Consider the following 25,888-nt stretch of genomic DNA (forward strand, 5'->3'; position numbering starts at 1 on the left):
AAGATGAAGAAAAACAATTCAGGCTCTGGGTAAAAATGTAAGGTAGATTTCTTTTTTTTTTAAAAGACATTTATTCAAAAACAGAGGAAAAATTCAGCATAGAAATTGAGATTCTGAAAAAGAACCAAGTTAGAAATGTTGGAAATAAGAGTCCATCAGCCAAATAAAAAACATCATAAAAAGCATCATCAACAAACAAACACAAGAAGAAGAAATATTAAGGCTTAAGGCAATGATATACTCAGACACATAAAAAGAAAAAAAGAATGTGAGTATGGACAAAACCTCCAAGAGCTCTGGGAACATTCAATAAACCAGGAACCCAGGAACCAAAAAGAAGGGCTAAGATAAAATTTAAAGGTATAAATGATCTACTTATCCCATGAAATCATTCAAAAAACTTTACCAAATTTAGAGGAGGAAACAGCCCCCAAACACAAGGAGCATTTAGACTCCAAACAGACGGCAGCAGAGAAGAATGACACATCTCAGTCAGTGAGCCAAAAATGCAAAGAAACAATATTAAAGATGCTAAGGTGCACCCTAGATGGGTGCAGCTCAGTGGGGGCACCTGCCCACTATACACAACACTGTTTCGGTCCCAACATCTGAAAATAAAGTAAAATAAAATAAAACATAAAATAAGCTTTAAGGAAAAACTACCAGCAAATCTACAAAGGGAAACACATCAGGTCTCCAAATAACTAGAGAAGCATGGAACAGGTACTTCACTCCAAAAGTAAACAAGCACCAACCAAAACTGCTTTAGATAACAAAGCCACATTTAAAACTGATGGAGAAACAAAGACATTTTAAGACAGTACAAACTGAAGCAATTTGTGACAACCAAGCGACCACTGAATACAGAAGTGCTCTACACAGAAGACAAAGGCAGCTTCCTCACAAGAGCACAGGAAAGTGTCAAGCTCATGAAAGGATGGATAAACAAAGAAAGGGACATAGGAATGAGTCCATCATGTAAACCAGCAAGCCCCTATGATTGACTAACAAGGGAAAGAAAAGGCGAAACAGTGATCCAGAAAAACCACCAACAAAACCATAGGAAGCAGGTAACCCCTCTTGATGATAACCTCAAATGGAAACCCTAATTTATGCACAGGAAGCCTGACATGGTTAAAAACAGACCCAGGCCAATGAGATGGCTCAGTGGACAAAGGTGCTTGGCAGACTGTGTTTGATTGACCCCTGGAAATCACACAAAGAGGACAGACTTCACAAAAGTTATTCTTAGACCTCCTCCTGCACAGCATGGTGTATGTGCACACACACACACACACACACACACACAAATAATAAATAAAAATTTATAAAACAAGGTTCAGTCATCTTTGTCTTAGCTAGAAGAGTAAGACAGGAGGAATAAAAGAACTCAAAGTACCCCTACCTGTAGATGGCATTATTCTCCAGTTAAAAGACCCTCAGGGCTGCATTAGAAAAAGTCTCAGACCTCATAAACACTTCCAGCAATGCAACAAGATACAAGAATTTATAGCTGTTCTATGACAAGAAGCAAACTTGCTAAGTAAACCATCCTTTAAAAAAAAAAGGTCTCACTAACAATGGCTTCAAAAACATAAAATACCTAGGAATAAACCTCGCCAAACAGGTAAAAGGTCTCTATAATGAAAACTTGGAAACACTGAAGACTAAATTGAAGAGGACTAGGCAATTGGACAGACCTCCCATGCTCATGGACTGGCAGAATAAACAGTGTAAAAATGTATTAACAAAAATGACGTATGTGTGCAATACAATTCCCATCTAAGTTCCAAGGACACTCACAGAACTATAAAACAATCTTTAAATTCATAAGCACAAAAAGTGCCAACAGCCATAGGAATCCTAAGCAGAAAAAGCAATGTTGGAGTAATTCCTGATCTCAAATTATACTACAGTACCAAAAACTATGGTACTTCACAAAACAGACATAGACACCAACTGGGACAATGGAGGTCCTGGATAGAAGCCCACACAGCCTCAGTCACCTAATTTTTGACAAAGGTGCCTTTCAGAAGCGCACACTGAAAAAAGATAGCCGCTTCAACAGTGCTGCTGCATTTGAGAAACCCAATGGCCTCCACACCTTGCCCTCTTATCCAGAGGCCAATGCCATTCAAAATGGATCAAAGACTAATGTGGGCCCTGGAAGTTTGAAACTGGGGGGAAACACATGTAAAACACGTCAAGAGCCAGGCATAGGCAAGGTATCTCTGAAAAAGATATTATCAGGATGGAAAATAACACCAAGAATTGACAAGGGATTACATGAAATAAAAGGGTTTGCACAGTGAAGGGAACCACCACCAGAATGAGGGGATAGTTTTTCCCCATTAGGAAGCTTTTACTACCTACAACAACAGGGGATTAATATTAAATACAACCCCCAAATCATCCAGGCAATAGATGGGGTCCCAATGAACTGAACACAGTGCTTTAAAGAAAGAATACAAATGGTTAAGAAGTGTTTTAGCCACTCTCCAGAACCCTTCACTACCAGGGAAATGCAAATTGAAACTGCTTCAGAGTCCCTTACTCCCAGTCACAACACCTACCGTTAGAAAAACCGAATGATGATAAATACTAACAAAGATGTTCTTACCGCTGCTAAGAACACAGACTGACATAGACACTGCATAAATCTTACACAGATCCCTCAAAGAACTGAAAGTAAGGCTGCCAGGAGGGCCAGTCCCACCACACCTAGGTATGCACAGGGACTTTGAGTCAACATGCCACAGGTCTACCTACATCTATTTTACTGCTGTTCTAGCCACAATGACAAGCTATAAAATCAACTACACACCCATCAACAGAAGAAAGACAAAGAAAGTGTGGTAGAGTTAAATATTCAGTCATAAAGAAAAATGAAATCAAAACATTTACAAGAAAATAGAACCAGGAATCAGCAGGTTAAGCAAAATAAGCAAGACACAGAGCAACGCCTGTGTTTCTCTCATATACGAAACCTAGATTTAAATTTATATACATATGTATCCACATATACAGCTCATGAAAAATAGAAAGGAGACTAGGAGATAGGGAAGAGAACTCACAGAAGGGGCAAGAGGGAAAGAGGGAACAGAATACATGTGGCATGAAAGTAAAGCGACACTGGAACCAGAGAAAGGCCAACAGGAGAGGGAGCGGGAGAGGAGAAAGGAGGATGCAGCAAATTGAGTATATGAAAACGCCAGACTAGCTCTCTTTTTTTATAACTTAAAAAAAAAGTAGTAAGGATACTTTTCTAAAGTAAGGAGAAAAAAAACAGCAGCTGCTCTGGGCTTGTTGTGTTTAACCAGACATGTGATACTTCTATAAATAGTGTAACTCCCAAACAGACACACTCAGAGGGATTCTTCAACAGTAATAACTAAAATCACTTCCTTAAAAGAGTAAAACTACAAAGTTCATTCAAAATGGAGATGAAAAGATACTTAATCCCAATCACAAGAGAAAACTAGTTTAAAGTATACTGACAGAATGACCACTTCTCGATGCTTAGCCAGGAACACTCTGCTAAGTCTACACTCTCAGCAAGCTACAAAGGACTTGGGGATTCACAGACCTGGTTAACAGGAAAGGAAAGTGTAACCACTGCAGTGTGAGGCCAAATTACATCTACATTTACCCTGTGAGCCGCAAGCTCATTTCTAGGAATCCAGTCCAAGGATATACTGGCTAAGTATTAGCCATACTAGCAAGACCAGATGGAGGCTTATGTCTGTCCATGGCTCACACACGTGACAGAGTATGACAACAGAGTCACATGCAGCCTTACAGCTGTATAAAGGCATATGCAAACTGTGATGTGAGTACAAAAGGGAAGAGTATAAGCAAAATGTTAACTCTGAGAAAGAAAATAAAAGTGAGTTTTGTTTTTCAAGACAGGATTTCTCTGTATAGCTGGCTGTCCTGGACTCCCTTTGTAGACTAGGCTGGCCTCGAACTCACAGTGATCCGCCTGCCTTTGCCTGAGTATTGGGATTACAGGAGAGGAGTGGTCCACCATGCCATGCATAAGTATGTATTTTTTTAAAGAAAAAATAACCCCAAAACTAGTCTCAGTGATTCGATATCAGAGGTGAGAGGGACACTCAGAGTTCCGGGCTCAGAAAACCCCCTCACTGAGCAGACCTCCATTAGAGCTTTCATTTTGGAGACATGACATATTTATCAATATCAGATAGGCAAAATGAGTTGAAAAACTAAAGGACAAAGGGAGACTGTGCCTCAGAAAGATGAATAGTTTTGAAACAGGTTCTCCTGGGTAGCCCAGGCTAGCCTACAACTCTACAACTCACTGAATACATTAGCCCGGCTCCGCCTCCTGAGGGCTGGGATAAAGGCATGCTCCACCACACTTGGCTCGGGTACTCTTACAAAGCATTTCTGCCACCAGTATTTCTCTGGGTGCCACAGAAGTACAATGGCTTCCAACTCTGGGTTTTCAAATGTACATACCCTGTTTTTTCAACTACTCCAAAATTCACTTTCAACTCTTAAAAAGAAAAATCAAACATGTAAACAAATGTATAACTTACACCAAAGAGACTCGGGGAAAAAACATCCTTCCAGTTGCCTTTGAGCCACTGAAACCAAAACGTACATGGTCCAGGTCACAGTTAAGTGGTGACTGGACAGACCCATCTCAAGCACACTCACCCTAGTCTCTTTGGAACAGTCCCTGATGTAGTATGAATGACAAAGAGGCAGCATGTGTGTAGGATACAGCAGAAAGAAGACAGGACACTAAATCTTAAAAGAAAACGAACTGACAGCTCTGAATTACCACATAATTCATGTCTCCAACCTGTGTGGTTGGTTTTATATTTGTTTGGAAATTTTGTTTGTTTCTTTCCTCAGACAAGGTAAATACTAAGCACTCTGCCTAAGCCACCCTCAGACTTAGGTTTGAGGCCTTCATGCCCTCAGGTGCCTGTGTTCTGGGATGGATTACAGGTATATGCTAGCATGTCCAACTTCAAATCTATTTGCATAAGTACAAGTAGTGTGGAGCTGCCCTGAAGCTCTACCTAACAATCTCTTTCAATGGCTGCTGTGTAGCCAGCACCTGTTGAGATCAGTGCCCACACAGCCTTCACCGAGACCAGACCGAGAACAGATGATGGATGCAGCAGACAGGCCTTTAATTCCAGCACTCCAAAGCAGATGGCTCTGAGTTCAATACCCATCTGGTTACCTGACTGGTTGAGGTCAGCCGTGGGCTACCCAGTGAAACCTTGTATTTAAAAACAATTAAGAGTATAGACTTCAGTGCTAATGTTTAGGCGCCTTGATACTTAGAGAAATAAAATGCTTTCCCTTCAACACAATGAAAATACAACTGTTTCCCTTGTCAATATAGTTCATCTGTGTTGCTGGATCTCAAGCTTAGCATACACAGGAATCACCTAGAAAGGTTTTATTAATAAAATCCAAACTAGAGAGCCCCACTCTGAATGTCACCCGTTTCTGATTCAGCTGGCCCCAGATGCAGACTGGGAAGCTGGTCCCTATGGAGGAACTCTGGAGAATGCCATCCTATTGACTCAAAGGAATACACCAGCTTCCTATACTTCCCAACCTCCAAATAACAATGTTCTCAGAGTTGAACTGACACATGCACAGACCTACAGCCATTACTCAACTACTGAAGTACAGCCAAGACTATTCTGCCAAACCTTTGTAGATGTCACTTAACTTCAGCTAGTATTTCACTTAAAAACCAAGATGCAATATGAAAACAGAGTCCCTGCCAATTTTTACATCCAAAATAATTCGCTTTGGATGTCTTTAATCTCAGCATCTTCACTTTCAGCATGGTGTCCCTCCACTGTAGTTTTCAAGTCTCCGAGAGTGCTTGCTTCTCCGCTGGAACCCCTCAAACTCTCCTACAGCAGGCATTAGTTTGGGCATTTCTTAGTGTCCTCTATCACCTAAAGACTACAGTTTAGCAGAGTACTTCCTTTCATTGCCAGGGTGGAGCCTGACCCCACGGCCAACCCACCTGGCTGGCAGAGCCACACACTGTTTCTTGTCTCCGTAGGTCACTGCTGTCAAGTCACAAGCAGACTAACAGAAAAGCTGACACTGACATGTAGACATATGTGCACTGGGTGCCTCTAACAAAGGACATGTATCACTTCAAAACTTGATACTGCTTTCTAGCAAGCAAGCGCAAGTGAAGGAATCTACACATGTTCGTGACAATGACTGAGCCATTACTCAAGTCACGTAAGGAAAAGTAATCACCACTTTGCTGCACTGTAGACCTGGCATGTTGTGCTATGTCCCAACTGCTTGGAACACTAGCTAACGATTCAGATTCCACTTAGAGGATAGGAACTTGGAACCTAACACTTCATACTTCAACTATACCTCGGATTTTCACCAGTCAAGGGAATCATATTGCTCATGTAATGATAATGGTAATGTAATGGTAATACAATTCTTGTGTGTGGAAAGGACTGAGTGGTAACTGTGGCTGCAATCATTATCACCACCAAGGATAACAAAATAAAATCTCTCCCCTTATTTACTGACAATTTAATAAGATATAGCCTTTTAGGTGAATTAGCCAAATCACTCACAACCACCTTTGAGGGAAACTACCAAGAGGAGTTCTTTCTCAACCTTGCTGCTGTGTGATCCTATTGACTTAGGATGAAGCAGTTTCCTCCCTGCCAAATGAAACAATCTCTAGAACTAGAAACAAGGGCACTTGGGAGGCCCAACAGAAGAGAGTCTAGATTGGATAATTGCTCACCAATCCAACTAGAATCTATTTCTAAAGAAAACTGAATAGGAACCATAAACATTGTCAATAAATAAGGAACAGCAAAGCTGATACCAGGGTAAAGAAAGAGATGCTGTAATGGAAATTCTGGTTTCTTTGTGTGTTATGTAAATATTTTTTTGTTTTAATCCCAAGTATGGGATTTTAGTTGGGCTATAGTCTGTCCACACCTAATAACTGTCACATGTGGGGAGTGATCTTTGCCAGCTGGTAACAGCCTTCCACATGCAGCATGGAGGGGGTCATGGCCTAGGGCGCTGAGAGTATAAATATGAGAGCTGAAAAAGAGAAGGTGTGGAGTTCAGTGTTGGCGTGTGGCGTGGAACAGTTTGGAGAAACCCAAGAGATGGACGGTTTGGTGGGGTTTGGAGGAGAAAGATGGGGAGAAACACTTCGGGGCACAGCGGCATGGAGGAGACTGCTAGCTACATCTGCGGTTGATGGAGATTGGTAAAGAATCCCTTGACCCTAACTAGCAAGGAGAAGTAAAGGGGCCTGAGGCCCCTCTCCCACTAACCTTTTCTCTCTCCTACATAAGGTTGGAGAGTTGGCAGAAAGGAGGTAGAGGCCTAAACACCCCAGATAAAGTAGTTTTAAAAAAGACTGCTACAGGTGGCTTTCTGCTACAAGATGCTAAAGTGACTACAGTGCTAGGGAGATGGCTCAGTGACTAAGAAAAATGGTTACGCTTGCAGAGACCCAGGTTTGGTTCACAGTATCTACCTGGTAGCTAACAACCCCAACACTACCAACCTGCAGTTCCAGAGGATCCAATGCCCTCTTCCAGCCTCCTTGGGCACCAGGCATGTACATGGGGCACTTACATACATGCAAACATTCATACACGTACAAATAAAAAAATATCTTACATGCAACCAAATACAACCATCTTTAAAGAACTGATGTGAAGGGACCTTTTTGCTTTTAGTATTTTTACAGGGCTGGAGAAATGATTCATGGTTAAGAGCACATACTGCTTTTCCAGAGAACTGGAGTTCCGTTTCCAGCTCCAGGGGGGCCCAAACCCTAAGCCTCCACAGGCACCTGCCCACACACAGGTACACACATACACATGTAATTAAAAAAAAAATAGCACAAATAAATCCTAAGTGGCCAGGAAGAGAGCAGAGAGCAGCAGGTAAGAGCTCTGAGGAGAGTAACAACTGCAGAAAGTTGCCAATCACTCACCAGAGCAAAGGAAAGGAAAGTGAGCAACACTCCATGGCTCCAACTGGTGAGCAATGACATCTTTCTCACAAAGTCCTGTAGTGAGTTCCTCAGAAGAGCCTCAGTGGAGCGGGAAGTGGGAGGCAGTGTGAGAGGAAGAAAGGGGAGGCAGCCATCAATCTCCCTTTGAATTAGGGCAGCTCCATTTTCACGCTTCATAAACACTGAGTGCACTGAGCATGGCCTACACTGCTTCAGTGAAGGGCATGGAACACACAGGCAGGAAGGACTCGGGAAGCACCTTACCCTCCCTCCTCATCCCCCCCCCCCAGGCTGTTTTATTACTGTTGCTGTTGCTGTTATTATGCAGTGTTTGTCCATACGTGTGTGCACTAGCTGTGTGCCTGGTGCCTACAGAGGCCTGAAAAAGAAATCAGATCCCCTGGAACTAGAGTTACAGACTGTTGAGGGCCACCATGTAGGGGTTGGAAACCAAATACAGGTCCTCTACAAGAGTTGTGAGTGTTCTTTACCGCTGAGCTAGCTCTCCAGTGGACACTGTATCTTTACAATTACATAGGACCATGTGAGCTTCCTCCCCTCTCCTAAGACCTTCATAATAAACTCATCACTGAAGAAGCCTCTATTACAGAGAAACAAATCAGAGGGACAAAATGTTTTCACCATTTTGCATCTCATTATAACTCGATATAAGTTAACTTCCATGACTATATTTATGTAAAAATCTGTGATAGACTTTAATAAGCATGAATATTTACTGGCTCTGTGTGTGTGTACTGATCCCCCAACTGATCCACAATTGCTGCTAATCACTGCTAGTTTTACCTTTCCCTCTAATTTAGAGACTGAAAGTGGAAGAGAAAACAAATAACTCTAGTCTTTTGTGTTTCCCTGTGTTGATATTCCCTGAAATTCAAATTTTTGTAACAATTTGACAAAGCCTATATGAGAAAAAAAAAATCTACCCTCTTCATATCTAAGCTTCCTTTCTTCTTTCCTTTTCTCAGAAACATCCCAGAATTATTCTTTTATCTCACGTGTTCAATGCTTCCTCCCAGTGGGCCAGCTCACATCTGTATTTTAAGGATTAATCCTCCTTAGAAGAGACACAAACCAAGAAAAACAAAAACTGCTTCCACCATGCTGGCCCCCATCTTTTAGTCTACACCTCACAGCATCCTAGCAACCCCAATCAAGCTACAGTATCTCTCACTGTTAGCCAGAAGAGCCTTCTTACTCTTCACTCTCCTACTCTCAGATCTATCTTCAGAATGAGCTCACACAAGCTATTGATGCACACGCCTGTTTACAACATACCTACAGGTTTGATTGGTGTGAAATTGGAAAACTTTAGGCAGAATTTTTTTAAATACTTGAAACTGAAAATTTAGTTATGGGATAGAAGTGACAAAGATAAGCAAAGCTTCACCATTTACATAAATGACTGCTAAGAAAAGACCTCAGACCATTCTTTAATCATACATGCCATACCTTACAGAGAGTAAAAGTCATCTGCTTTATACTTGACAGAAGTTCTAAGATATCTCAAATTTAATGATCTAAGGGCTGAAGGATGGAGGAAAGGGAAGTTAATAAATTAAAAACAATGAGCCAAATTAACAAACAACAGTTCCACATTTCTTCATGGATACTGAAAGTTTGACTAAAATTCCAGACTACCATGAAGAAATCAGTACCTACTGTTTCTCATAGACTGTTTGCCTATCTCAAAACTTTTCCTGTTCTTTGTTTTCCTGCTCTTGTTATCTTTAGCTAATGTAGACTCAATGTAACAATTTGATAGAGTGCTTGCCTGGCGTGCATTATGTCATGGGGTTCAACTCTCAACACACACTCTAGACAGACAGATAGACAGATGATATAGATAGGTAGGTAGGTAGGTAGGTAGGTAGGTAGGTAGGTAGGTAGAAAGAAAGATAGAAAGATAGATAGATAGATAGATAGATAGATAGATAGATAGATAGATAGATAGATAGACAGACAGACAAATAGTTGATAGACAGAATGAATGGAGGCAGGAAGAAAGCTCTCTTCTCTAACTTTTCACTATAAAAAGCTTATATAAGATGTGGATGTATTTCTAACTGTGAGCCTAGCCTCACATTTGGTTGCTGGTAGCTACAGGAACTTGTCCTGGGCTCTGCCCTTCAAAATAGACAGTATGTCTAGAACCGGGCCAAACAACCACTTATAGTTCCAGCTACTCGGGAGGCTGAGGCAGGAGGATCTTAGCCCTGGAGTTCAAGGCCAACTTGACCAGCTATTACAACCCCATTATAAAAAGAAAGAATGAGGGGAAGAGGTAGGGAAGTAGCAAAACCCAAACTAATTACTCCTTACAGAAATAAATAAGCCAACTAACTGTTCAGATAGCACCCAAGTGTCTGGCAGTCAAGCCCGCAGAAGTGTTTTAAGGTGTTTATTTATTAATCTTACTCTGTATTTTGCCTGCATGTATGTAATGTGCACCACGTGTCAGAAGAGGGTGTCAGCTCCCCGAGAAGTGAGTTCTTCCTAATTGTAAGCTATCATGTGGGTGCTGGAAATCCAACCCAGGTCCTGCAAGAGCCAACCAAAGCACCGAGCCATCTTTCCACCCCATTGTTTGAGGCAGGGATAGCCTTGTAACCCAGGCTAGCTAGCCTGAAACTCACTAGGTAGTCTCACTAGGTAGGCCTGGAACTCTCAGTGATACTGTTTCAACCCCTAAGTGCTATGATCACAGGTATGATCCACTACATCTGGCTCAAAATACGTTTAAAACAAAGTAATTTTACGTAGGAAATTGATACCTCTACAATACACAGCAGTTGATTCTAAAAGAGTCAAAGCCCCAAAGTACACATTAAAACCAGAAAACAGAAGAGTATGTAGACCCTAAATATCATCAAGACAGAAATAAAATTACACAGAAATAGGGGCAAATGTTGCAAATATTTATCTGAGACGGCCCATGTTATCTAGAATGTATACAGAACTCACACAGCTCCATAATTTTAAAAAAAAAAATTCCCACAGGCATGGGATCTTAATGGGCATTCTTCAAGAAGATAAACAAAAAACAATAAATAAGGACATGGAACAATGCCTAGCATTGTTAGGCACCGGGATATACAAGTGAAGGCTATGATATCACTGTACAACTTCTAGACATAAGAAAACAAGCATTGCCAAGGATATGGAAAAAACCAGAATGCCCCTTCTCTACTACAGATAATAGCAGTGCTACCGAATCAGAAAATAATTTGGCAGTTACTCTGTGACCTTGAACACTTACTCCTGATACATACCAAACAGCATGAAGGCATAGATCCAATGTGGAGAAAACACAAGTCACAGCAACATTATTCATAAAAGAATACTGTATTTGTGATCAGACAAACAGCAAAATTACACGATCCAGTGTTGTTTGGCAGTGAGGGGAAATGATGCATGCCTGGGCAGGGGAGATAACCCTTGCTACACATGCACATGGACCCCAGTTTGACCCTCAGAACCCTAGTTAAAAGCTCACATGGTGAGCACAACTGCAACCCCAGTGCTGTGGGAGATGACACAGGAAGCTGAGGCTTGCTGGCCAGCCAGCCTAGGCAAACTGGTGAGTTCAAGGCTATCAAGACCCAGTTTCAAAAAAGGAAGGTGAATGGTGGCTCCCAAGGTAAAATATCCAAGGTTGTTCTTTGGCTTCCACAAACACCTGCATTCATGTATGCGCACACCTAGATACATGTACACATTACATATATTTGTATTCTTGTGCATACCACACACACACACACACACACACACACCAAAGAAAGAAAGAAAAGTTTTGATCTGTACCACAACATGTATCAACTTTCAATACATTACGTTAAGGAAAAGAAACCAGTCACAAAAGACTACATATTTCATGGTCCCATTCTTATGAAATGTCCAGAGATGTTTCAGTGGTCACCTAGACCAGACAGGCTTGGGAGAAATAAAAAGTAACTGTTACAAGACAAGTTTCCTTTTGGAGTGATGAAATGTTTTAAAATGTATATAAGGGACCCCCTATACACAATGGCAAGTGTGTTAAAACAGTCAAGTGTGCCCTTTAGATGTCTTAGGAATTGCATCTCAAGGTTAGTTTGATGGATTTTTCTTTTTATGGTTTGTTATTGGGGGCACAGAGAGAGACAGAGAACAGAATGAATATCAGAGATGATACTTCTTGAGGAAACATAGCCAGCCACCTAGATCTTCACCATAGATCTTCACAATGTAAACCAAGCAGTGCCACATTAAATAAATAAATGAGGGGCTGGAGAAATGGCTCAGCGGTTGAGAGCACTGGCTACTCTTCCAGAGGACCTAGGTTCAATTCCCAGCACCCACATGGCAATTCACAACTATCTCTAACTCCAGTTTCAGGGAATCCAACGCCCTCACACAGACATACATGCAGGCAAAACACCAAACAGTGCACCTAAAAATAAACAAATAAGTCATTTAAACAAACAAACAAATAAATGGAGATAAGGTTGGGAATTAACAACAAGGGGCTACATCAATACCCCAATTTGAACACTTAATGCTGGCTTCAGCATTCTGTTACATAAAATCACCAAAAATTCTTCTAATTTGAGAAACTGGGTATTGAACAGAATTAGGTACTCACAGGCTAATGTGCTGAAGCCCACAGACAATAAACAGGCTGGTCATAGAACATTGGACCATGTGTTTGTTCAGGTGACACTTTTCACTACTGAAGAGTCACTGAATTGATATGTAGGGTTGGGAGAACAGCAGAGTCTCATGCATAATGGTCCCCTATCATGACTAATATTTCTTTCTACCACTGTCTATTAAACAGCAAAACTCTATGTTTACTTCCTACCCCTTATAATTAAGGAATCACTGGAATGCTTTATGGACTTTTTACATCAATAAGACCATGGAATATGCAGTCCCTTGGCATAATGTGAAGAGCTTTTACAAGTTTTATAGCTTCCTATACTCTAGGCAATCAACATTTGAAGGGTAACTTTTCCTCCGGGGTGCAACTCTATCATTCATGGAACATTTTCATATAAGTAACTGATGGTTAAGCTCTGAGTCCAGTCCTGAGAATCCTAGTACCACCCATCCTGGCCATTTCCTACAACAATGAATCCATGAAGATGGGAGGGGGGTAGAGGTACTAGAAAACCAGGGATTTACCACCTCCTGGTGGCCTCCCATGACTTCAAGAGTAATCATAACTTAAAAAAATCTATTCACCCAAATATAAAGGATACAAGATGTTCTTGTCAAAAACCTGTAACATTAAACAGCCACAACCATGACCCCTGTCAGTGGAACCTCAATCACCAGGTAATTTGTCAAAAAGATACAAGGAGCTTTCTTACTTCTCAGTTCATGTTGTGATACATAATAGCTTCTAAAACTCCCCAAAGCTTTGGGTGGCAACCAATATTTATGATTTCTGTTACTACCAAAAGGTTTAAAAGTTAATAAAAATTAGTGTGCCTTAGAAAACAGATAATGCACTAAAAACGTAAAAGAAAAGAGAAAGAAAACAACGTGGAGCACGAAGTAAGTAGTCACATGTTGCAAGCAAAGATAATCTTGCAGCCTTATTTTCCTCATCTAGCTGTGACACTTCCATCCTTGTGTGAGTCAAAAGGAACCATAACAGGTCTAAGAAGGTAAGTAACAGGTAGATTCTGAAGGTAGAAAACCAAGTAATTTGTCTAAGGTACTTAAGCAACTTGGTTCTCCCCACCTTTCTTCATCCAGAAGACAAATATCTTCAACATCTCATCTCTTCCTTCCTTCAAGTTCCCCATAACAACAAGCCAAAAGCCCATGTGTTTGCTTACGGTGTTCAAAGAGCATTCTCTTATAAAATCAACTCTAAATGTTAAACTTTCCTGAGACACAAATCTAAACATTTCCATTAAAAAAAAAATTTAATAGAAAAAAGTCATTCATTATACTTGTATTAAGCATAGGGTATTAATTTGCATTTTATAATTGCTACTTTTTTGTAAGCAATTCACCAAAATTCACGGCCATTTAAGATCACAGTTGGGGCTGGAGAGATGGCTTTCAATTCACAGCACCCACATGGCAGTTCACAACTGTCTGTAACTCCCATTCCAGGAGATCTGACACCTTTACAGACACATGCAGGCAGAACAGCAATGTACATAGAATAAAACTAAAATAAATTATTTTTAAAAAGAAGCTGCAGGTATGCTTTTAAAAAGGATATCAAAACTGGGATTATATAAACTATAGGGTTAAATCAGCTTAAAATAAGCAATGGAAAACATAAGCAATGATACAATTGCACCTCGCTGACTGTCCCATACCCACATGCCAGTGCATCGTTCCCTGTCACCTAACACTTTTATTTGTCATCACTTTGTTATTTGTTCCAAATTTCCATGAGGATTAGCACTATCATTAGAGGATTCCCACAGGTAAAACGCTGCCACTCAGAATATATGCAATTTACCGCTGCTCACTTGTCTGGGGAAAAGTAGGAACTTCCAGTGTTTATTAGTATCTAATGTTTCATGCTGTGCGTTATTTTCACTGTGTCTAACATGCACAAATCTTTAACAGCCACACAGCAGCAAGTACAGCACAGTAGTGTAATACTGGCTTTCTTCTCAGAATGACAGGGTCACTGCCCTATTGAACGCTCAAAGGCTGTACAAGATTGGCCCACTCAGCATTCTGTGGCTGAGTGGGTATGGGATACTCTTGAGGATATAAATGCAACTAGCAGTTGCTGGCAGAGAGGGAAGACATTTTCTTTAGTGGTGTAGCCACTGGTAAGGCACCATGTTCCTATAAATAACTCCTCACCCATGCTCTTACAAGCATCACTTATTAAACTTACTAGGTCACGAGAAGGAAGGAAGGAAGGAAGGAAGGAAGGAAGGAAGGAAGGAAGGAAGGAAGGAAGGGAGGGAAGGAAGGAAGAAAGGAGGGAAGGAAGGGGACAGACAGACAGACATGACAGTGGAGGGGGCTCCTTGGGAAGAGAAAGGGAGAGCAGGAGTTGGGGGAAGAGAACAAGAACGGGTCACAGGATATGTCAATATGGTCAAAATATATCAGAATGTATACAAATGTCCTGATAAAACCCATTACTAGGTATAATTAATATATGCTGGTAAAAAAATTTAAAACACAAAATATCTGATTTCGCCTCTTATTATTAAAGTTAAAATCATCAGTTCATAACTATCACATGCACACATCTTTTTAGCACAAGCTCATCAATATGCTGGACCTTACTAGTGCTCAAATTCTTAACACTCCATACAATATGCTTCCCACATTATGAGCTTGAGCAGTTCCAGTGTTACAGCTCCAAGGAAAAGTGTAATTCTTAATTCACCTATATTCTGGAGAGCAAATGCAAGATTTCCTTTTAAGGGAGTTTTTAAGAAAAAGGTTATCAAGTTAGTAACACTGGTACAACAGTCATAACTGCAATGTAGATCCAAGTAAAATCCATTGTTTTTTTAAGGGTTCACATATACAGCAAGCTAGAAGCAAATACAACACTAGCACTGTCAGGCTGAGGAGCTCGCCAGTTAACACACTCTAGAGATACGTGTGGTTGACTCATTTTTGCATGAAGCATGAGGACTTTTACAGATAAAATATTTAATTCTCCTTTGTAAGAACAGACATTAAAAAAGGATTCTTTGCTGTTCAGCCAGGTGCCAAAAATCACTGGGGAAAGAAAAGTCTTTCCAACAAATAGGATTGGAACAACTGATGTTCATACACCAAAGAGTGATTTTGGCCCTTACCTCACACTGTACATAAAAATTAACTACCATGCATGATCTAAACCATCAACTATCATGAAACAAATGCAAGAGCTAGATAAAACTGTAAAGTTATTAAGGAAAACACAAGGTTTTGTGAGACCTCTTCACCTCAAACTTGGCTAAGAATGTTTAACTATGACACAAAACACAAGCAACTAAAGATGGGTGGCAGTAGACTGTGATCACAGCACCAAGGAGGTGGAGGCAAGAAGACTATGAGGTCCCAGCCAGCCATGGCTACACAGTAAGACTCTATAAAAATAGAAAACAGTAAAAGCATGGACTTTATCAAAACCAAAAGCTGCTATGCATACATATGTGTGTGTGTGGTGTGTTACATGTGTATAAGTGTGTTGGTACATGTGTAAGTGTGTTATTACATGTGTATGTGTGTGTTGTAACATGTGTATGTGTGTGTGTTGCTACATGTGTATGTGTAAGTGTGTTACTAGGGACCAAACCCAGGGCCTCACACAGACTACAGCAAGGGACACAACAGATATAAACCTACTGCAACTTTTATGATCAAAATTCAAAGGACATCAAGAAAACAGAACTGGGAGAAATGTTCCTAAGTCAACTGATGAAAGACTAGTATCTAGACTGTGTTTCTAAATCTCTTAGCATTAGCTCAGTTTAAAACAGCTGAATAGCCCAATCTCAAAACGGAGGCAAAGGATAAACACACACTTCTCCAAAGACACACAATGCTAATATGTACACAGAGCCATCCTCAAATCTAGGGGGAAACCAGTCAAAACCTCTAGCTGGCCTCAGTGGTGCATGGCCGAATCCCCAGGGGGGAACTCCAGAAGCTGAGGCAGAAGGGGTAATAGCTTAGAAAGCTAGAATCAAAACCAGGCAGCAAGAAGCCAAGACACACAGAAATCTGTACCCTGCAGCAGCCATGCTGGAAAACGGTCTCACAGTTCCTTGGATGAGAGCTGCCATATGACCTGGGTCCATACCCAACTGTTTCAAAAACAAGCATTCAAATGAGAATCTGCACCAAGTACAGCAGCATCATTCATAACAGCCAAAACAGAAAAGAAAACAGCCCAAGTATCCAGCAGCTGATGAGCTGGCGTTATTTGGGAACAGGGCCAGCAATAGAGTGCACCCAGGCCCTTCTGCATGCTAATCAGGAGCTCTTCCACTGGCTCAAAAATTAATTAATTAATTAACAAAGAAATTCTTCACTCTTAAACAGACACAATGCCAAATGCCAAGAAGGTGATTACTGGATTGTTCCCTGTCACAGTCTCCAGAGGATTCTCACGCAGCTCGTACATAGGAAAGGGGAACAGAGGCTTTGACCCCAATACAGATGTGAAGTCAGAAGCAACAAACAGTAAGGAGAGCCTGCCTCCACAGAGGCAACTCACAGTAAATCAAAGTGTGACGAGGTCAAACCCACCTCTTCATGCTTTATATTCTACCTATTGCTAGAGTTCCCCTGGTGATTTAAAAACAGAAACTTTGGATCTGCACTATTCCAGTATAATATTAAAAATTACATAAAATGCAGGTTTTATTCATCACAGCTTTGAAAAAAGTCACACTGCATTTACTGTTTCTCAGTCTTCACTGAAAACAACAAACATGTGGTGGGGGTTGTTTAAGACACACAGAGAAGGCACACCGGCCTTCCTAAGACACTGGCTTCCTCAGCACGCTTGGTACAAAGCAGCCCCATGTAGAACAGGAAGCCTGGGAATGGCACTCAGAACCCTAGAGAGCAGACAGCTCCTACACAGTGCTTCCCACGGCCAGGTACCGCGATCACACAGTCACAGTGGGCCAGCTCCCCCAACAGAGCACGTGGTTAAGTGACTGGATAGGAACACCTATGAGGGCTGCTCCTTCAGCCTCAGCGCACAACTGTCCTGAAAGCATGATCCTCCGTGATCAAAGCCGACGCCACTGTCTGCTACACAGACCATCAGAGAATGTGTGCATTCACAAACGCTACCGTTCCAGAAGTGCAGCAACTCCGAGGCTCAACAGAGAGACTGCAGGCACAAACACCTCTACCGCGGCACCTCTACAGACCACCCCGCTTCTGCCCGAAAACTTCTACTAAGTGTTGGATTTGTTTTTACAAAAGCATTGCCAGGCTATTCTAATTGATTAAATTATCTCTACGTTGGGACAAAGTCCACCCTGATGCAGAAAGCCAATAAGCCTTGGATTCTTTATCTAAAGCAATAAATAATAAGTTTGTTCACTTAACCAAGCAAGGAGACGTCAAGTGCCTGATGGCAGTTCTACTCCCCTCTAGCCTTCCATCAACTAAGTACTCGGGGAATGCTTATGGAGCTGCCTGCAACTTGCTTTGGGTCCTTTCTGGCTGCTCTCAACATTTTACTACGTTCAACCTACTCTATGAACTCAGCCAATGAGAACAGTAGCTACGTGAGTATATCAGAGCAAAGATTGTAGAATTATTAGTGTTTTGGAGCTTGTCACTCATCATTAATCTAATACACATATTTTTAGCAACTGCATCAAAGTGGTAGTTCATCATAATAAAAAATAGTAAGAAACTGAGAAGGTTTCTCAGTGGTACAGCACCTGCCACACAGAGCTAGGACCTGCCTTCAAATGCCCTGGATCCATGGAAAGCCAGGTCCACTGCACAAACCAGAACCCCAGTGCTTCTACGACAAGTGGGAGGTGAACACAGGAGAATCCTGGACACAGATGCACACGGCAGCGAACAACAAGCACCTCTGTCTCCAACTAGGTGGAAAGCAAGGACCCACACCAAAGGTTGTCCTCTGAGCTCCACAACAACAGTGTCGCATATCCTGTCCAGCCATATTCACACAAACACAGTCACTATTTGCACACACCCACAAACATACAAGGAAAAGAACCCACTAAGTTTACTGAACGCATATTCAGTAGAACAAAATATTAACCACACTTAAACAGTTGTAATAATGAGCTGAAGAACAATTTCAATATTCCACAATCGCCGCAAGCATGAGTGTCGTTAAAGCTATGAGCCTGTTCTTGTTTCCTTTCCTGCTGCTGTGATGGAACATCCTGGCCAAAAACATTTGGGGAGGAAATGTTGATGGGGCTTACAGGCTATAGCCCATCATCAGTGGAAACCAAGTAGGAGCTCAAGCAGGAACCTGATGGCAGGAAATGAAGCAGAGACCACAGGAAAACAGAGCTCACTGACCTGCTTCCTCTGGGATCCTCACCTACCTTCCTTACACAACCTAGGACCATGTGCTGAGGGATGGAACTGCCCACAGGGGCTAGACCCTCCTGCATCAGTTAGCAACTAGAAAATGCCTCCAAAGACATGCTCTTAGGCCAATCAGATAAAGACAATTCCTCAACTGAGACTCTCTTTGAAGGCATGTCAAATTGACAACTGGAGCTAACTATGACAGATCCCTAAATAAAACTTCCTAAAGACTGGTTTTAAAAGGCACAGCAGCTTCTCACTGTATCCCACTGAGAGTGGCCCCTGGCCACAGAAAACGCCCAACTGGACTGCAGCATTTCTAAAGAGAGCTGATCCTGAGTGCCTGCATACAGATGGCTTGTCTCCAAAGTCAGTTATAGACATGGTTTTGAGGCATGGTTTGAACTCGACTAATACTAATGAAAATTGTTAGGAGACTTGTATCAGCAAGACTGAAAGGAGGAGTTATTTCAAAATGATAACTGCCTTCTGACTCCCAGTGTTCTGTAAGGAAAAGAACCTTTTGAGGGAGTACATTGAAAACAAGAAGGCAGAGCTGGATCTGAAGCGAGGAACCCATTAATTCTTCTCTGTACAGGGGATGCTACCATGTACCTGGCTAGATTCAGAATCTGCCAGGACCAGCACTGCTGAGTGCCTCCCACTCCTCCTGTATTTCAGCAGGAGCCTACCGAGCTCCCTCAGTACCTTTGTCACCATTTTATGCCAGGTACAGCCTTTCAGTTCATCATGGAGTGCCATTCAGCCGTAAAGCTCCTTGCAGCTTCCGTTCCTATCTCCTTCAACACTGCTGTGTTTGCAGAGCACAAGCTGCGCCCAGCATAGACACCACCCAGGGAAAACACCAGAACCACTGCCCCCACCAGCAGCTCCAGGTGACAAGCAGGCAGTGAACTGAAGACACCTTAAACCACGCATTCAAGCTGTCACATAACTGAAGACATTTAAAAGAAAAAAGCCAGCAACTCTAGCTCAGATGTCAGGACCATCAACAAGCAACTGACTGTTGTTAACGCCACTCTGTCTGGATATTGTTCCTACTAACTGGATCACTGAGACGGCAGTAAATAATGCTGCCTTTTAATAGCCAGCACCTAGCTCAAATATAATCAATAGCTCAATATGTGCTTTTTAAAAGACCTAACCCGAGACTAATGGAGCAGATTCAGGCAGGGTCCCTAAGAAATACTCAAAGATAAGGTCTTCAAAAGGTAGCTATTACATAAAAATACTGGCGTATTTTCCTAATTCTATCCATTCTCCAGACTCCAAATTTAAAATAGCTGGGGGAAAGAGATTAATTCACTGTAAATGTCACTATAAACATGAGACAACACCATTCATGTTACAAAATGAAAACAAGTGATCCTGGGATCTGAATATTTGAGATGGCTCCATGGATTAAGTACTTGCTGAGCAAGCATGACAATCCCAATTCAGATCCTGACCACTCCCCTAAAAAGCCAGGCATGATGTGTGCCTGCCACCCCAGCACTTTAGGGGCGGAGACAGGAAGATGCTTGGGGCTTGGGGCTTGTGGCCAGCTAGGCAGCCAGTCAATCAAGGAGCTCCAGGTTCATCGAGAGACCATGTCTCCAAACATCAGGTAGAGGATGGTAAGACCCTGAGCTTGTAAAGGTGTTTAGCACACAAGCCCTGTATCCCATGCAAACATGAGAGGAGGAAGCCAAAGCTGTCCTCTGACCTCCAGACATACACTGTCACATGTGCACACATGCGTACAAAAATGGTAATAAATAATTTTAAAATAAAAATGATAATGACGCATGACAGTAAAAAAAAAAAAAAAGATTAAAATTCAGATGATCTTGGTCTAGACCTACAGTCTAGCAGGTGACCAAGGACAGAACACTTGATACTAGTAATAAACTAAATACAAGCACCTTATTAAAGCCAACATGCATGAGCACTTTCTACATGCTCCCATAGAGTCCTAGGATCCTAGGAGTACTCCTACGGAGCACACATGTCCTATTTAGGGTCACTACTGCTGGGAAGAAACACCAAGACAAAGCAACTAGGGGAAGAAAGGTTTTATTTCAGCTTACACTTCCAGGTAACGCCATCATTGAGGGAAGTCAGGACAGGAACTCAGACAGGGCAGGAATCTGAAAACAGGAACTGAAGCAGAGGCCATGAAGGAGTGCTGCTTAGTGGCTTAATCAGCCAGATTTTTTTTTTTAATAGCACCCAGGACCACCAGTGCAGGGACAGCACCACCCACAGTGTCCTGGGCCCTCCCACATCAATCACTAGTTAAGAAAATGTTCTACAGCAGTGGTCCTCAAACTTCCTAATGCTGCAACCCTTTAATACAGTTAGTTAGTGCCTTGTGTTTGTGACCCCACTGGAAATTATTTTGTTGCAACTTCATAACTGGAATTTTGCTACTGTTCTGAATCCTAATGTAATATCAAATATGCAGCATATCTGATATGCAACCCCCAAAGGGGTCTCTACTCACAGGATGAAAACCACTGCTCTTGCCAACAGCCTAGTCTTATGGAGGCATTTTCTCAGTGGGGTTCCCTCCTCTCAGATGACTCTTGCCTGTGTCATGCTGACATAAAATTAGCCAGCACAAGACACTTTATCCTATTTTAAAGAACAGTATGCTGAGGTTTGAAGACTCTGAGTGACTTTCCCAGAAGTCACAGCTGGTTCTGGATCAAAGCAAGTCATTCTCACCTTCCTGAGCCCACACTGACACCCTACCTGCTGTTCCCACTCCCCAGTCAAGTCTAAGCTCCTGGTAAGAACAAGGAGCAGACCTGAGGAAGTGGCTCAACCTTCCTGCACAAACCAGGGAACCTGAGTTTTATCCCCAGGGATCCACATGAAGGAGGAAGGGGAAAACAGCGGACTAGAACCCTGGACGCCTGCAGCCGAACACCAACAGTGCACGCTGAGGGTCAATGTCCCCTGCTTCATCTCTTCATCCACAGATCTGACTAACTATATCCGAGGACATGCTTTCAAGCTCTGAATTCTGATTCTCTTTGCGTTTTAAAAATGACTTAATTCTGCTAGGCATGGTGGTGGAAGCCTTTAATCCTAGCACTCAGGACTCAGGGAAGCAGAGGCAGGCGAGCAGATCCATGTGAGTTCGAAGCCAGCCTGGTCTACAAAGCGAGCCCAGGACAGCCAGAGCCACACAGAAAAGCCCTGTCTCGAAAAACCAAATAATAAGAAAAAAAATAATAATACAGTTAAATGTTATTTCCATGATTTATCTAATTCAATTATATTATGACATAAAAACATAGTAGAAGACCTAAGGAGACCATGGTCCCTTGTAATATCACCCTGTGAACAAACGCCCTCCTACCAGCATCTCATCATTTGTTTAGATCAACTGCAGGAGTCTGTGTTATAGGCCTTTACTGCTTATTAAATTCTCCCTTGACTTTACAGGCATGCCTGTCCTTTGTATTAGACTAATATCCACGAAATTAGAGATACTAAACAGAATAAGGGACATATAGCAACTGTTCAAAAACTACATATTGAGTATGCAGAAAATATTGGTTTTTTTATTTTACTCTTGGGGACAGGGTCTCCCTATGTTAGCCCTGGCTGGCCTACAACTAACTCACTATATCAACCACACTGGCCTCAAACTTGTAGTGATCCTCCTGCCTCTACTTCCTACATGCTAGGATTCAGGCATGCATCACTATGCACAGCCCTTTTCTAGCTTTAAAACCTCATTTTAACAACTAAAAAACAAACCTTGATAAATTTCACAAGATTAATATTTTTTTGGATTAACATAGATTTTTAACTACTTCAACTTCCTTACCCACAATAAAGGATACTGAAATTTCATAAAGCCATTCACTGGGCCTACTATGGCCACTGAATAAAACAGGTGCTCAAAGAACACATAGAAACTGAATTCAGCAAAGGATTTTACCACAGCCAATAAAATCAGGTAAAGCCCTTGTGCTTATATCCTCTAAGGAGACTCTATTCTGAAATGATTTTCATGGCATAGCTCAAATGAAGACGTTTCTAACGCAACAATGCAGGGAAAGAAACAACATGCCTGAGGTGTGGTGGCAAAGGCCTGTAATCTGATGATCAGGAGTTCAAGGCCAGCTTTTGCTACCAGTCTCAGAAAGGAAACACACACAAACCAACACCAAGCAGGAATGAACTAAGGAGCATAGATAACAAACGTCAAAAAAAAAACAAGATTTAAAAAGAAAAGTGACTATGAGGTAACAGTAAGAATTCTGGGAACTTTGTAAATAAGGGTATGAAAAAATACTATTTCAAAAGTCACTTCTACATAAAATGAAGCAGGAGCAGAAGGGAAAATTATCTCCTGCAGATATAAAGGTTACTTTGAGAAACAGAAGGGTGCGTGGCTACAAATGCAAAGATAAAATCAGGGACACTGACAGTGGTGCGGCCGTCACTGCAAGTGGAGAACCATGTAAAACAGCATTGAAGCAAGCCTCTTTAGAAGCAAGCCTCCTTTAAGGCATTTTACAGACTTGAATAACCATTCTCCTGAATAAACCCACTCACAGAAAACAAAAGTGCTAATCCTTTTTCTAACCATGATGTATGTACTTGAAAACTGCCTAAGTTTAGAATTATCACAGCAACCTTAAGCCTGGTGGAAGTGGAAGGTCTCACGGCAACACTATCACAAAATATCAGTCTGTGCTTAGAAGCCAAGATCTTGCCCTAACATCCGGCACTGTGGTGCACGCCTGTAGTGCCAGCACTCAGGCAGGCAGAGGCAGGCGGACCGCTGTGAGTTGGAGGCCAGCCTGGTCTACAATGCCAGCCCAGGACAGCCAAGTCTACACAGAGAAACCCTGTCTGGAAAAAAGGAAAAAAGAAAGGAACAGAAGGGAGAAATGCGTGATCAAATACAAATTCAACCACGTGTTAGATACTTTGCAGCATCACTGAACTATCTGGAGTTAGGAGAGGCTAATGGGTTCTTATCTTTAAATATTTTTAAATGACACACAATTGACAAATTATGAAATGTTTCTTTTGTATATTCATAATTAGATAAGCCAATTTTTCACTACATGGCCATGAACCCAACACTAAACGATGCAAATCTGGAGAGGGTTGGGGGGGCATGGAACTTTCTTTAAAACGCACCTGAGTGGTTTATATGTGACAACAGCATTTGGGAGGCTGAGGAAGGAAGACAGAAAGTTCAAGGCCAGCCTCAAAACAACAATGAAAAACAAAAACTGAAGCAAATGAATAAGGGGGTGGGGTGGAAAGTTACACTCAACTGAATATCACAGAATTATCTCTGTATTTTCACAAAATGAGTCCAGCTGTCAAGTGAAAGCAGTATCACTTCATTAAAATAATCCATCATGAAGTCATGAGGTTAAACCATCAATCAGAACAGGGGTGCTTTTTCCTTCAGTATTATCGGTAAGCCACAAAAGGACTGAAGAGCAGGCCAGAAGCAACACATGGGTGGCCACAAATTAGTTCCTATTTCACCTTGTGACTACAAATTAAAGTTTGCACTGCACAAGTCAGGGAGAGTGAGAAACGACTAACCAAACCAACAGCTGGAAGAAATTGCCTTACTATGCCTCACGGTCATTAGGAAACCCAAAGTACTTTTCAAGGCAGAGTTCTCGGTCGCGGCATTAAATTTTAGAGCAGATGACCAACATCCAAACGGCCTGGCTGTGCCAAGCCCTTCGGAGTCTGGGGATCACGTCTACTCCAAGAAGGAAGGCAACTCACATGAGGAACGGAATCCTCACACAGCCCGGAGCCGGGGTGACGCACACCCAGCTAGGAAAATGGCTCAGGGTCCACCTCAATAGCAGCAGCTAGGTGGGGAGACGTCCGCGTGCACTATTGTTTCCAGGTGTTTATTTATTTTTAACTTCTGTTTGACGCCGGTTCCCCTAAGCTGGGCCCGGTGGGGACGGGAGCCTCTGGCAACACCACCGGTGGCTCTGGGAGCAACAGAGTTTCCATGATTAAAAAAAAAAAAAAAGCCCTTTATCTTTTAGTCGCAGCATCCGTGCACCCGCGCCTCTCTCCCGCACACCTCTGCCGTCACCGGCACGCAACACCGCCGCCGGGTCCCCATGACAACCCCAGACCCGGGAGCTCCGGCCTACGGGCCCCCGCCCCGCCGCGCCGGGGGAGTGATGGCCACACCTGCCCGGCTCCGCTCCCCACCCGGCCCCCGGTCCCGCGGGTCCGCGGCCCGGTGCGACCCTCGGGCTGGCAGCGAGGCCGGCGACGCTGCCAGCCGAGACCCTCCCGGCAGGGCCTCCGCGGCCGCCGCGACGCCCAGCGCGGGCCCAAGGCCGCGGCCCGGCGCTCACCTTGAACGGGTTGTTGAGATCCGGATCCGCAAACGGGTTGCTGTCAAAATCCGACATCGCCCCGGCCCTGCGCGTCCCCCACCCGAGCCCGGCGCCGACACTCAGACGAGGCGAGGCCGCCGCCCCCCTGCGCGCTCACGTCGCCGCCGCCGCCGCGCAGATCCGGGTGCAGCTCGCGGGCCACCCAGCCGGCCGTGCCACTGAGCATGCCCGGTGCGCCGGCGGCCCGCGGCACCCAGCCAGCCGGCCGTCCCTTCCCGCCTGGATCTGCGCTCCGGGCTCTGCCTCCGACCGCAGGGCAAGCGCAGGCGGAGGGCAGGTCCCCAGCCCCGGGGCCACCGGACCCACCTAGCGCGGCCCGGGGAAGGGGTGGTGCTCTGTGTGAGGGAGGTCGGAGCGCGCAGGTCGCACGTGGCAGGAGGTGGAGGCAATACAAGGAGAGCGAGGGACTGAG

General features: G+C 42.9%; 1 protein-coding gene across 1 annotated transcript in view; it reads right to left on the reverse strand.

Moving 5' to 3' along the window:
- Positions 1-25,654, reverse strand: part of Scamp1 (secretory carrier membrane protein 1) — an 85,734-nt gene extending 60,080 nt beyond the window's left edge. The window contains exon 1 of the mRNA XM_060385576.1: positions 25,435-25,654. Coding sequence (XP_060241559.1) covers positions 25,435-25,491 — 57 coding nt within the window. The 5' untranslated portion in view covers positions 25,492-25,654. The remainder of the gene's footprint in view (positions 1-25,434) is intronic.
- Between the last annotated feature and the right edge of the window lie 234 nt (positions 25,655-25,888).

The sequence above is a fragment of the Meriones unguiculatus genome, chromosome 6 (assembly GCF_030254825.1).
Source record: "Meriones unguiculatus strain TT.TT164.6M chromosome 6, Bangor_MerUng_6.1, whole genome shotgun sequence".
Classification (NCBI taxonomy): domain Eukaryota; kingdom Metazoa; phylum Chordata; class Mammalia; order Rodentia; family Muridae; genus Meriones; species Meriones unguiculatus.